This window comes from Cucurbita pepo, chromosome LG13 (genome assembly GCF_002806865.2).
Source record: "Cucurbita pepo subsp. pepo cultivar mu-cu-16 chromosome LG13, ASM280686v2, whole genome shotgun sequence".
Taxonomy (NCBI): Eukaryota; Viridiplantae; Streptophyta; class Magnoliopsida; order Cucurbitales; family Cucurbitaceae; genus Cucurbita; species Cucurbita pepo.
In genome coordinates, this window is record NC_036650.1 from 8657853 (window position 1) to 8669587 (window position 11735).

Sequence of the window (11735 nt, forward strand, 5' to 3'; positions counted from 1 at the left end):
AACCAATACGAGATCTCACAATACACGAGCCTAGTGTGTTTGTTGACGCATTGTCTAGTGTCTAATTCTGATACCATTTATAACCATCCAATTAAATAATGATTTGTTCCTCTTTGTCTCAGATCTCACATTTTAGTATCCATTTAATCCATCTCCTTTCTTAAATAATACACGCTTAGGAAAAAATACACTAATTTCGGTTAAATTAATTCACTTAATTGTATATTAAACTTGCAAAAAAATAATAATAATAACTTTGTTGTTTTTTTTTTTTTTTTGTTTTTTTTAATGACGGTTGAATTAGTATAAATTGAAATGAAGATAAAAAATTATTCTTTTTCTAGTAATTTATTTTTATTTTCAGGCAATTATATCCCGGAATCTTAGATCAAATGGCGCGTTAAGGGCTTGAAATGGACAACTATTTATAATTTGTGATATATTACATACTATATTTATATTTTATGCAATATTGAGCACTGCCACGTCATGTATTGTCGAGTACAAAAATAAATAGTTAATATTTTATTTTTTAACCGTCAAACATAACTATCTATTTAAATTCAAAATAATGATCGCAATCAATTACGATTCTAAAACAAAGTTATAGATCGTCGTTTTTGTCAGCTGTGGGTGACGTGTACTAAAAACTTTCTTCTAGAAGGTTTTATCATTATTATTATTATATATATATTTTTTAAATTACAAAGGATTTATTTTTTGTAAGTTTATTTAAAAATAAATAAAATATTAATCTCAAATTTCTTAACACTAGACAAACGATACCTAACAAACCAAAATAAACCATATATGCCAACAAGACTTGGACTATTACAAATGATATGAGAGTCAGACACTGAGAGTTATACCAGTAAAGATGCTACCCCTCTCCTCCAAGAGGGCGGTTGGAGAGGATAATGAAGTCAGCCTCACGATTTTATATCTACTCCCGATAAATTTGGACTCAAAGTTTTATATATAACTATGGAAAGAAATTAAAAATGTTTTGTTGGTCAAACAAATGATTAAAAAAAAGATAAAAATCAACGTTAATTTGGAAGAGAAAAGAATCATAAGGACATTTGAGTGTAGCCGTTAACATTTTTTTAATGTGTATTTGATGACCGTTGAATTTTCCCCAATTCACCACATTTCAAAGTCGTCTCTTCCTCTTCCTCTTTCCCCATCCATCACTCAATTTCAAACTCTGCAAAATTCCATCTTCTCCGACATCGAAAACCCACATAGCAATCGCAAAATTGGAGATGGGTTTTCAAAAAGAAGAGAAATCAGTGAGGATTTTGAGGGCTTTGAAGACCCTCTTCTTCTTAATCACCATGTTCATGTCTCTGCTTTTCTTCTCAGCTCCAATTCTTCTCGCCATTGCCGATGCGCTTCTTCCTTCTCTTCTTCTCTCCGCCCTCCTCTTCCCCGATTCTCTCTCCTTCAAATCTCTCTCTTCCCATCTCCAAACCTACGATTTTGGTTCATCCCTTGTTGATATTCCGCTCATCTCCATTTCCAGATCCGCCATCATCATCTGTAAGCCATTTCTCTTGCAAACACACACACATGAAATTGAAGTTGTGTTTATGGATATGGGTTTTGTTTTGTTTTGTAGGTTTTTACAGTTTGTGCGATGGGCCGAAGCTATCTCGAGGGCCATACTTAGCGGCGGCAATGGCTTGTTCTTCGACATCTCTGGTTTTTGTTTCGGTGAAAGCCTTGTTCATGTTTGGTGAGATGAGGATTGAGCAAGCAGGGGCCATGGAAATGGCTCTGTTTGGTTGCTCTCTGGTTTTGGCTGTCGGCCACATCGCTGTGGCCTACAGAACCAGCTGCCGACAAAGAAGGAAGCTTCGGGTTTTCCAAATCGACATTGAAGCTGTAAGAATTTCCATCTCTTGCTTCCAATTTCCTCTAATTTTCAGGTTAAATAAAGGAACAAAATTTAAAGAATATTATTTTGGTTCATGAAGTTAATTTAATTAAATGATAATAACAATTTTATAATTTTATAAATAAAATGTTAATACATGCTACTTTCCAATTAAATTTAAGATTTATTTAAAGTAAATAAACTAAATTTAAAAATTGAAAGTAAACTGAGACAAAAATAAATAATATTTTGATTTAATTTAGTTTCCTTAAAAGAAAATTAAAAAAATAAATATATAATATTAAGATAATATATACATACATATATCTTAATATTATTTTATCATTATTTGATTTATAATATATTTTATTTTATTCACAATATTTAATTAATTTATATTTTTTTACTCGTAAGTATTAGTTGCTAGCTTGTATTTTATTTAAAATTTATGAATATTAATGAAAATACGCTCTTTTCATTCTAATTCTATTTCTATTTTACATTCTTAACCGTTCTTCCTTAGGTTGCAGCCTGCCATAAAGGGTTTCCAGAGTTGAAAAATAGCATTTTGGAAGGTAAAGCTGTAGAGTAATTCATGGAAGGCATGTTAGGTTGCAGACGACATGTCGGATTGGCTAGGAGCAGATAAATCGGATAAGTTAAGGATGTGTATATATGGAGTTTCCCAAAAAAAATAACCATAATATATAAACAATGCATGAGAATGGATTGGGTGGAATTTTTCTTTTATTGTTTTCTTTTAAATTGTAAACATAGGAGATATTATATATTATAGAAACATATTAAAATTTTCTTAAACACACAGGTTAATAACTTCAATTTTGAAGTTAATAATAATTTATAAATGTTTGATATTTAAATTTTATGATATTTTAGTTATTATTATAAATATATATGTTTTTTTTAATAATTTAAAAAATAATTACCTAGCTAGTTGAATGATGAAATCTATTCAAATTGTTGATGTTATCCATTAAATTAATTTAATTTTTTTGAATTAATACAAAAGATTTTTTCAATCCAACCCGCTTCACTAGAACGTTACATTGAATAATTCTCATGATTTTTTTTTTTTACTATTTATTGTATTTTCTAGGTGTACATTTTGAGCAATTTATTTTAGCAGTGGACCCTTTCAATAATTCTATCAAATAATTAAAAAATAATTTTAGTATTACGTCCAGAAAGATTAATTATATATATATATATATATATATATTTTTTCATTACTCTTCATTTTTTATTTATTTCATAGCAGACTCCAACCAATTAATATTATATCGTAAAAGAACCATTTTTATTCACTTATTCTATATTCTAATTAACTAAATATTTTATATGGTCTATCGATAATCAATGGAAATCTGAAAAACAATAAAAAATGGCGGTGAAATTTCACAATAGTCTGAACCGTTGCATGCAGCTCGCGTGCAATGGGAATGGGAATATAGTGGTATATATAAACAGGGACCCCGGAAACATATTTTCTGAGAGTTCAAAGGTTGTCCTACTTCCGTTGTCGGAAAATGCAATCTCTTACTCACGACAGCTTTCTCCTCCCCTACGCCCTCCGGCGCCGCCGTCCTGATTCTGTCCACGGCAGTTCCAGCCAGAGAGCTGGTAGCTTCTTTCCATGCCGTCGAGGTTCAGATTCTCAATTGTCGCTTTTCCGGTCAACCTCCGACAAGTGTGTCCCGGCCTTGAGGTCTTCCGCTCTCCCGGCCCCAAGTTCTAACTCTTTAGGTAACCAATCTTGGTTGATTGTTTTTTTGTTAAATTACAAATTTAGTAACTTAATTGGCAAACTATGTATTTTATTCCCTAACATTTGAATTAATATTTTCAAATTTAAAATATTTTTTAAATAATAAAATTGAATTTAGGGAGGAATTCAAGTTAATTTTGATGAATATTTTAATTATGATGTGTTAAGTTGGATTAATATGTTTAATTTTGATTTAGGTGTTGATGCAGCAGAGTTTATAGAAGCATCGAAACATGGAAATCTGGTGCCACTTTGTGTGTGCATTTTTGGGGATAAACTGGACCCAATTCTGGCATATCGGTGTCTGGTGAAGGAAAATGATTGGAATGCTCCCAGCTTCATTTTGGAGTCGGTGGAGTCCAATTCTCAGGTTCATTTCTACTTTAATGGTGCTTTTGGATTAATTCCCTTTTGCATCTTAACTTCTATGAATTCTCATACATTTTTTCATCACAGGGTCGTTATAGTGTAGTGGGAGCTCAGCCAACTCTGGAAATAGTGGCGAAGGAGAATAAAATCACTGTTTTGGATCATAAGGAAGGCCGATTTACTGAAGAATTTGTTCATGATCCCTTCACTATTCCTATGAAGATCTCAGAGAAATGGAAACCTAAATCAATTGGTGGACTTCCAGACACGTTTTGTGGTAAAATTCCACGAACCCTTCTTTATAAAGGTGTAGAAATCTCTCCTAGCAGACACTTTTTAAAATTATTGAGGGGAAGTGTGAAAGGGAAAGCTACAATATCTGCTAGCGGTGAGTTTGAGCTGTTACAAATGGTATCAGAGCCGGACACCGGGCGATGTGCTAACGAGGAAGTTGAGCCCCGAAGGGAGTGGACACAAGGCGGTGTGCCAGCAAGAACATTGGGCCCTGAAGGAGGGTGGATTTGGGGGTCCACATCGATTGAAGAAGGGAACGAGTTGGGCCCCGAAGTGGGGTAGACGGTGTGCCAACAAAAACACTGGGCCCTGAAGGAGGGTATGGGGTCTCATATTGATTGGAGAAAGGAACGAGTGCCAGCGAGGACACTGGACCCTGAAGAGGAGTGGGCAGTGTGCCAGCAAGAACACTGAGCCCCGAAGGAGGGTGGATTGAGGGGTCCCACATCGATTGCAGAAAGGAACAAGTGCCAACGAAGACGTTGGGCCTCGAAGGGAGGTGGATTGTGAGATCCCACATCGGCTGGGGAGGAGTCGAAACATTATTTATAAGGGTGTGAAAACCTCTCCCTAGTCGACACGTTTTAAAAATCTTGAGTGAAAGTCCGAATGAAAAAGTCGAAATAGGACATGTGGAATTTTGGCTAAAAATGTATATGTTAGTGTAATGCAGTCATATTTTAAGTATGGTTTGAGGTGTTTGTTTTATTAAGCTGATGGGTTATGAATATTTGATTATTTTGTTGATAGCGTGTGACACTTGTGGTATTGGTAACGAATAGGTGGATGGGTAGGCTATTTCTCGTACGACACAATGCGATATGTCGAGAACAAAAAGCTACCCTTCTCAAGAGCTCCAAAGGACGACAGAAATCTTGCTGACTTTCATCTAGGCCTCTATGACGAGGTTGTCGTGTTTGATCATGTTGAAAAGGTGCTCATTTCCAGCATAACTCAACTACTTAACTGACATAAAACATGCTTTGTTTGTCTGTTATTTATTTCAATGAAGTTGCTCTACTCTATAGCTTAGCTGATTTGAAGTTTTGAACATCAGAAAGTGTACATAACTGTTTGGGTGGTGCTGGATGCATATTTGTCAGTGGAGAAAGCTTATGAAGATGGAGTAAAACGTTTGGACATTCTGGCAAAGAGATTTCAAGATGATGAACGGTGAGTATATGCTGTTCTTTCATGAGATGACTGTGCTGAAACATTTACATCAATTTATTTGAATTTTGATTGTCAGTCCAAGGTTGAGTTCGGGTATTGTCGATTTGAATACTCGCCGTTTCGGTCCATCCTTACAGAAATCAAACATGACTAGTGACTCTTACAAAGAGGCTGTGCTTCAGGCAAAAGAACATATTCTTGCAGGAGACATTTTCCAGATAGTTCTAAGCCAGCGTTTCGAGTATCGAACTTTTGCCAATCCGTTCGAGATTTATAGAGCATTGAGAATTGTCAACCCGAGTCCGTATATGGCTTACTTGCAAGTAATGTTGTCTTAAACAGTCTACAAATTTTCAACTCAAACATGTTCTTACTAAGCTATACATTCTTGTCCAGGCTCGAGGTTGCACGTTGGTTGGTTCTAGTCCTGAAATTCTTACTCGTGTCAAAAAGGTAACAAATTGTTATGTTTTTTGTTCTTACTAAGCTGTTTAGTATGTAAAATTATAACCACAAAGTATGGTTTCAATAGAATAAGATTGTAAATCGCCCATTGGCTGGAACTGTTCGAAGAGGGAGGACAGAAAAAGAAGATGAAATGTTGGAGAAGCAGTTACTGAATGATGCAAAACAGTGTGCAGAACACATTATGCTCGTTGATTTGGCTCGGAACGACGTTGGAAAGGTTTCATTTCACTTCTTTTGCCTCGCTTCTCGATTCAAAAACGAGGTGATATGAACCAAGGAAGAAGAAAAAAAGTTATGTTTTTGTTAGATCCCACATCAGTTGGACAGGGGAACAAAGCATTCTTTATAAGGGTGTGGAAACCTCTCCTTAGTAGACGCATTTTAAAAACCTTAAAGGAAAGCCTAAAAAGGATAATATCTGCTAGCGGTGGACTTCATCATTGTGTATTTCATTACATTAACTTCGGTGATGGTTATGTAGGTTTCGAAAAATAGCTCGGTGAAGGTAGAAGAACTTATGAATATTGAGCGATATTCGCACGTAATGCACATAAGCTCAACGGTAAAAATGCAGTACCTTTCATGTAGATAAAAGAAAGGAACAACAAATTGTACATTAAAGTGATGCAGCTATGATTCCTTTGTGTAGGTAACAGGAGAGTTGCTTGACCATCTAAGTAGCTGGGATGCCCTGCAAGCTGCATTACCTGTTGGAACTGTTAGCGGAGCACCCAAGGTTGCTTGATTGTTCTCTCCCAAGAACTGTTTCATTTCTAATAGTCATTGAGCCAAAGAAAAAAACAAGGAGCTTAGCGAGAATGAGTTCGAACTATCGTTGTTTTGCAGGTAAAGGCCATGGAGTTGATCGATGAATTGGAGACAACAAGACGAGGTCCATATGGTGGTGGATTCGGTACCGTCGCTTTTAATGGTGATATGGACATAGCACTCGCTCTTAGAACGATCGTATTTCCGACGTCATCTCATTACGACACAATGTACTCGTACAAGGGTGTGAACCAGCGCCAGGAATGGGTTGCTCATCTACAAGCTGGAGCTGGTATAGTGGCTGATAGTAGTCCTGATGATGAACACCAAGAATGCCAAAACAAAGCTGCTGATCTTGCTCGTGCCATTGCCTTGGCAGAGTCCGCTTTTGTTAACAAGTAATCTTCCGCACCTGGCTCTCTTCAAATTACTGAAAGAATTTCGTTCTATATGCAACAAAGCCATAATCATAATTTATATACTACCAATCTCAACCTCTGTACAACTATTCAAACAATTATAAGGAAGATCAAGCCTGTTCAGTTCATAATATCTGCATTTCTTTCTCTTCACCAAAACATATATAATAAACATACACAATTTTGTTTAGTCTATGTGTAGAAACCTTGAGGGAAAACCCAAAGAGGACAATATCTGTTAATAGTGGACTTGAACGGTTACAAATAGTTTTAGAGCCAAACATCGGGCAGTGTGCCGGCGAGGACGTTGGGCCCCTAAGGGGAGTGGATTGTGAGATCTCACATTGGTTGGAGAGGGAAACGAATTATTTCTTATAAGGGTGTGGAAACCTATCCCTAGTAGATGCGTTTTAAAACTGTGAGGCTGACAACGATATGTAACGGACCAAAGTAGACAATATCTGCTAGCGGTGGGCTTGGGCTGTTACAACTGATGTGACCAACTTCAGAACAAAATTGTAACAGGGTTTTATGTTTCTGCATAACTTTCCATCTTCCTAGCAAAATACAATCTTAGTGAAGCTTGACAGCTTGCTCATCTGTGCCGAGGTCTTATGCTAAAACCCCTTAAAGTTTTCTCTTGCAAGGCATAGTTGGGCAACAACATCACGGATATTCATTCTCTGAGTAGGCATTTGGGAAGAACATACAACTCCTATGTTGAAAATGGAAAACAAGCACTCTTTGGTTCTGAGACATTGATTATCCTGAAACATAAGATTTTTGTTTTCTGTTCCCTCCAGTTCTTGAAGGCTCAATGTTGGCTCTGCTATTTGCTCTACCCGGTCGGGTGAAGCCTCAAGAACATGGTTGGTCTTAAGTTCTTGGAGTCCCATTGTTTGGTCTGCTATTTGTTCCACCCTTTCAGGTAAGGCTGTAAGAACATAGCTGTTCAAGGTTAAGTCGTCATTGAATATATCATCAGTTGGCCTCTTTCCAGTGAACATCTCCAACAATAGGATGCCATAACTGTACACATCGCCATATGTCGAAACCTCGCTTCCCATGGCATACTCTACATTTGTTCAGGAACAGTTGAAGAAAGCGTCAATAAAACAGTTTTGAGCAAGGAACCATGAAAGCAAGAAGAGCTAAAAGGATGAAAAGAAATCAAAGGCACCTGGAGGAGCATATCCAATGGTGCCTCGAAAACCAATGGATTCGGTTTCGGTTGATCTGTTCTGGGAGGAAGCTCCAGCCATAAACTTTGCCAATCCAAAATCTCCAACGTGAGCAGTCATGTTAGCATCCAAAAGAATATTGCTAGGCTTTAAGTCACAGTGAGCTATTGGCATGGGGCTGCCATTATGCAGATAATCCAGAGCACTAGCCACATCAATGGCAATATCTAGCCTTTGCATGATATTCAAATACCTCTGCTCTCCTTCCTGGTTTAAGATATCAACTGGATGCAGCCAATTCTCTAGGCTCCCATTAACCATGAAATCAAAAACCAATGCCATAAAATCGTTCCCTTGAAAATCGACTCCCGAGCAAGCAGATCGAATTTGGACAAGATTGCGATGTCTAATGTTCTTAAGGGCTTCACATTCTGCCAGAAAACTCTTTGAAGCTCCCCTATGTTGAAGGTTGAACACTTTAACTGCAACAACACTTCCATCCTGACTGAGAGTTCCTTTATAGACAGACCCATAACCACCAACTCCAATTAGATTGTTGGGAGAAAATTCATCAGTGGCCTTAAGAAGATCATTATAAGATATAACAAAATAAGAAACTCTCAGTGATGGACTTAAATCCGCCTTATTTCTTTTCTTCCTTGGCCACAGGAAGAACAGAGAACAGATGACCAGAAGGCTTCCCACCAATCCACCAGCAACTGAGATAATAACTTTCAATGTGGTACTCAAGTTCTTCTTTCTGGTATTATGCAAGCTGCATCTTGGTAGATTTAATTCATGTATACCATTGCAAAGCTGCTTATTTCCAAGAACTGAAAACGCAGTTACATTTTTGAACACTCCTTGAGTGGGAACTTCACCTTCCAAATTGTTGAAAGATAAATTCAAATACCCCAGAAATTCAAACTCCTGCAAATAAGATGGAATTCGGCCAGTCAAATTGTTGCGAGACAGGTCGAGTTCTTCAATACCTCTTAAAGAACTCAAAGACTGAGGTATAGGGCCTTCTAGGAAATTCCCATCCAAATGTAAATCTTCTAAGCTTGTGCAAGCACTGAGAGTAGAGGGAATAGTTCCAGTTAACATGTTGGCAGACATATGCAAATAGCCGAGGTTAACCAACTTGCCCACTTCCAATGGAATCGAACCAGTCAAATGATTATCAGACAGATCCAAAGCAATTGATAAAGATGATATACTCAACAATTCTTTTGGTATTGTACCAGTTAGATGGTTCTGGGACAGAGCCAGAGACAGCAATTTTTGGTTTCTTCCTAGACTTGATGGTATGGCTCCAGTTAAGTTGTTTAACCTCAGATTACATCTCCCAAGTTCAGACAAGTTTCCAAGAGAGTGGGGGATTGTCCCTGAGAGCTGGTTTCCATTTAAATAGAAATCATTTAGTTTTTTCAGCTTGCCCAGTGAGCTTGGTATAGAACCAGTCAACTGGTTTGTTTCCAGTCCTAAAGCTACCAATTGGACGAGATTGCCAATCTCAGTAGGAATGGTTCCACGAATATGATTCCTACCAAATCCTATAATCCTGAGCTTTGTAGAGAAGTTGCTTATGAACTCCGGTAGCGCGCCACCGAAATTGTTGTCGCTGATGACTACAGAGCTCAAATTGGTGCAGTTAACAAAAGGAAACAGGAAGTTCAAGTCATCAAAATTCCCATGTCCAAGATTGTTTTCACCTATTCCAAAAGCCTCTAGATGTGTCGTGCTTGACAAACTAGGCACCTTTCCAGAAAACATGTTTTTTGAGATGACAAATTCCACTAGTTTTGAAGCATTGGATAGTGTAACAGGAATTGCTCCACTGAACTGATTGGTGTGGATTTTAAGAACCTGAAGGTTTGGGAACATGAAGCCTAAATCTGTGGGAAGCCTACCCTCAAGCTGGTTCACAGGGAGTGAAAAGATTCTCATAGATGAAATATTGTAGATTGAGGAAGGGATAGTACCTGTCAGCTTGTTTGCCCCAATAACAAGATCTCTCAAATTCTTCAACTGCCCAAAACTCCTTGGAATACTGCCATGGAAGTTATTCAGAGTAGCCCAGAAGCCCCTGAGAGATGACAGATTTCCAAGTGATTCAGGCATTTCACCAAACAGTTCATTGTCAGACAATTGAAATACTTCAAGCTTGGTTAACAACCCAAGCTCCTTTGGCAGCATGCCTGTTAGATTATTGCTGAGAAATCCAATGTATTGAAGCTCTGAACAGTTTGATAAGGCGATGGGAATCTCCCCTACAAAGTAATTGTTTTTAAAGTCCAATACTTGCAGGCGGCTCAAACTGCCTATCTCTTGTGGAATTCTTCCTCCAAAGCTATTGTTTTGAAGATTTAAGGTCGTAAGGAAGCTCAAATTCCCTATAGAAGGCGATACCTGACCGACGAATCGATACGAGGGAAGATTCAACTCAGTGACCCTCTGCTGTGGGCTGCATTTGACGCCTACCCAGTTGCAGAAATGGACAGACTCATTCCAGGAGATGAACAGGCCAAATGGGTCGAGAGATATCTCAGATTTGAAAGATAGCAATGCAAGCATGTCTGTGTCGTTTCCTCCAAGAGCTGCTGAGGGTAAAGGAAGGCTGAGTAGAAGAACAGACATTAAAAACAACCCAAATTGGGGACTGCTTCCACACTCCATAATAAGGATTAAGATTCTGTGAGTGATGTTCAAGAGAGTGATTGCAATTTAGCAGAGGTAGCAACAATCTGGTGGTCTGAAAATTGTGGGATTGGCCTTTTCTTGCCTTGGATGTCAAGTTCTGTTTGCCCCATTTATCAAGAACAGAAAACAAGAACCAATGGCTTTGAGGATCGATCGCGTTGAATTCAAGCCCAAAAATTTGAATTTATGATGAGCAAAAGGGATTAGGTTGAAGACTAAGTAAGATTATTGAAGGTTTAGACAAAAGATATCATGACAGGTTGGAGGATTGTAATAATTAATAGCAGCAAACAATGAGTCACCGTATGAACATAATAGGAATATAATTCAACGTCTAAAATATCAATTATTCTTTCAAACGTAGGATAGTATAATCTTACGAGCATAACTCAATTGCAATTGACATATATTTCTTTTTTTCAAATTAATAAACTATTTATTTAAAATAATATTTTTCTTGAAAAATGCTTTGAGCATGATTTTATAGTTTTTTAATTTTATTTCATCGGAAGGAATTAGGAAAGATTGTAATCTACACAATTATTCATGATGATATAGTTGCATATCATGTCACGTTCAATTGATGTATATATATATGATTGTTGACTTTTATGATAAATAATAAATATGGATGACTATTTTTTTTTAAAAAAAATTGTATTTAAAAAAATGGTACATTATTATTAGGATATGAT

General features: G+C 37.1%; 3 protein-coding genes across 4 annotated transcripts; 2 read left to right on the plus strand and 1 right to left on the minus strand.

Annotated features, from left to right (window-relative positions):
- Positions 1-1176: 1176 nt before the first annotated feature.
- On the plus strand, positions 1177-2563 carry LOC111808852. Its single transcript, XM_023695055.1, has 3 exons — positions 1177-1542; positions 1622-1887; positions 2403-2563. Exons 1-3 carry the CDS (start codon positions 1266-1268, stop codon positions 2469-2471), a joined length of 612 nt encoding a protein of 203 aa, XP_023550823.1. The 5' UTR covers positions 1177-1265; the 3' UTR covers positions 2472-2563.
- An 830-nt stretch (positions 2564-3393) lies between these two features.
- On the plus strand, positions 3394-7343 carry LOC111808851 (anthranilate synthase alpha subunit 1, chloroplastic-like). 2 transcript variants are annotated; one of them, XM_023695053.1, is made up of 11 exons: positions 3394-3643; positions 3863-4035; positions 4122-4311; positions 5111-5262; positions 5386-5501; positions 5578-5824; positions 5898-5954; positions 6034-6186; positions 6451-6531; positions 6619-6705; positions 6816-7343. In XM_023695053.1, the coding sequence occupies exons 1-11, from the start codon at positions 3427-3429 to the stop codon at positions 7137-7139; spliced, it is 1797 nt and encodes a 598-aa protein (XP_023550821.1). In that variant the 5' UTR covers positions 3394-3426; the 3' UTR covers positions 7140-7343. The 2 variants fall into 2 exon arrangements, with proteins under 2 accessions (XP_023550821.1, XP_023550822.1); XM_023695054.1 differs by lacking the exon at positions 6451-6531.
- A 230-nt stretch (positions 7344-7573) lies between these two features.
- On the minus strand, positions 7574-11245 carry LOC111809031 (probable LRR receptor-like serine/threonine-protein kinase At3g47570). Its single transcript, XM_023695349.1, has 2 exons — positions 8337-11245; positions 7574-8231 (listed from the first exon to the last, which is right to left on the minus strand). The coding sequence occupies exons 1-2, from the start codon at positions 11014-11016 to the stop codon at positions 7774-7776; spliced, it is 3138 nt and encodes a 1045-aa protein (XP_023551117.1). The 5' UTR covers positions 11017-11245; the 3' UTR covers positions 7574-7773.
- Positions 11246-11735: the final 490 nt, after the last annotated feature.

Excerpts from the sequence above, each read along its gene's own strand:
- LOC111808851 (XM_023695053.1), top strand. The coding sequence starts at position 3,427 with ATGCAATCTCTTACTCACGACAGCTTTCTCCTCCCCTACGCCCTCCGG. Across the intron at positions 3,644-3,862 it reads CCCAAGTTCTAACTCTTTAG|GTGTTGATGCAGCAGAGTTT; the intron begins GTAACCAATCTT and ends ATTTTGATTTAG. Across the intron at positions 4,036-4,121 it reads CGGTGGAGTCCAATTCTCAG|GGTCGTTATAGTGTAGTGGG; the intron begins GTTCATTTCTAC and ends TTTTCATCACAG.
- LOC111809031 (XM_023695349.1), bottom strand. The coding sequence starts at position 11,016 with ATGGAGTGTGGAAGCAGTCCCCAATTTGGGTTGTTTTTAATGTCTGTT. Across the intron at positions 8,232-8,336 it reads CATTGGATATGCTCCTCCAG|AGTATGCCATGGGAAGCGAG; the intron begins GTGCCTTTGATT and ends GAACAAATGTAG.
- LOC111808852 (XM_023695055.1), top strand. The coding sequence starts at position 1,266 with ATGGGTTTTCAAAAAGAAGAGAAATCAGTGAGGATTTTGAGGGCTTTG. Across the intron at positions 1,543-1,621 it reads CAGATCCGCCATCATCATCT|GTTTTTACAGTTTGTGCGAT; the intron begins GTAAGCCATTTC and ends TTTGTTTTGTAG. Across the intron at positions 1,888-2,402 it reads TCCAAATCGACATTGAAGCT|GTTGCAGCCTGCCATAAAGG; the intron begins GTAAGAATTTCC and ends GTTCTTCCTTAG.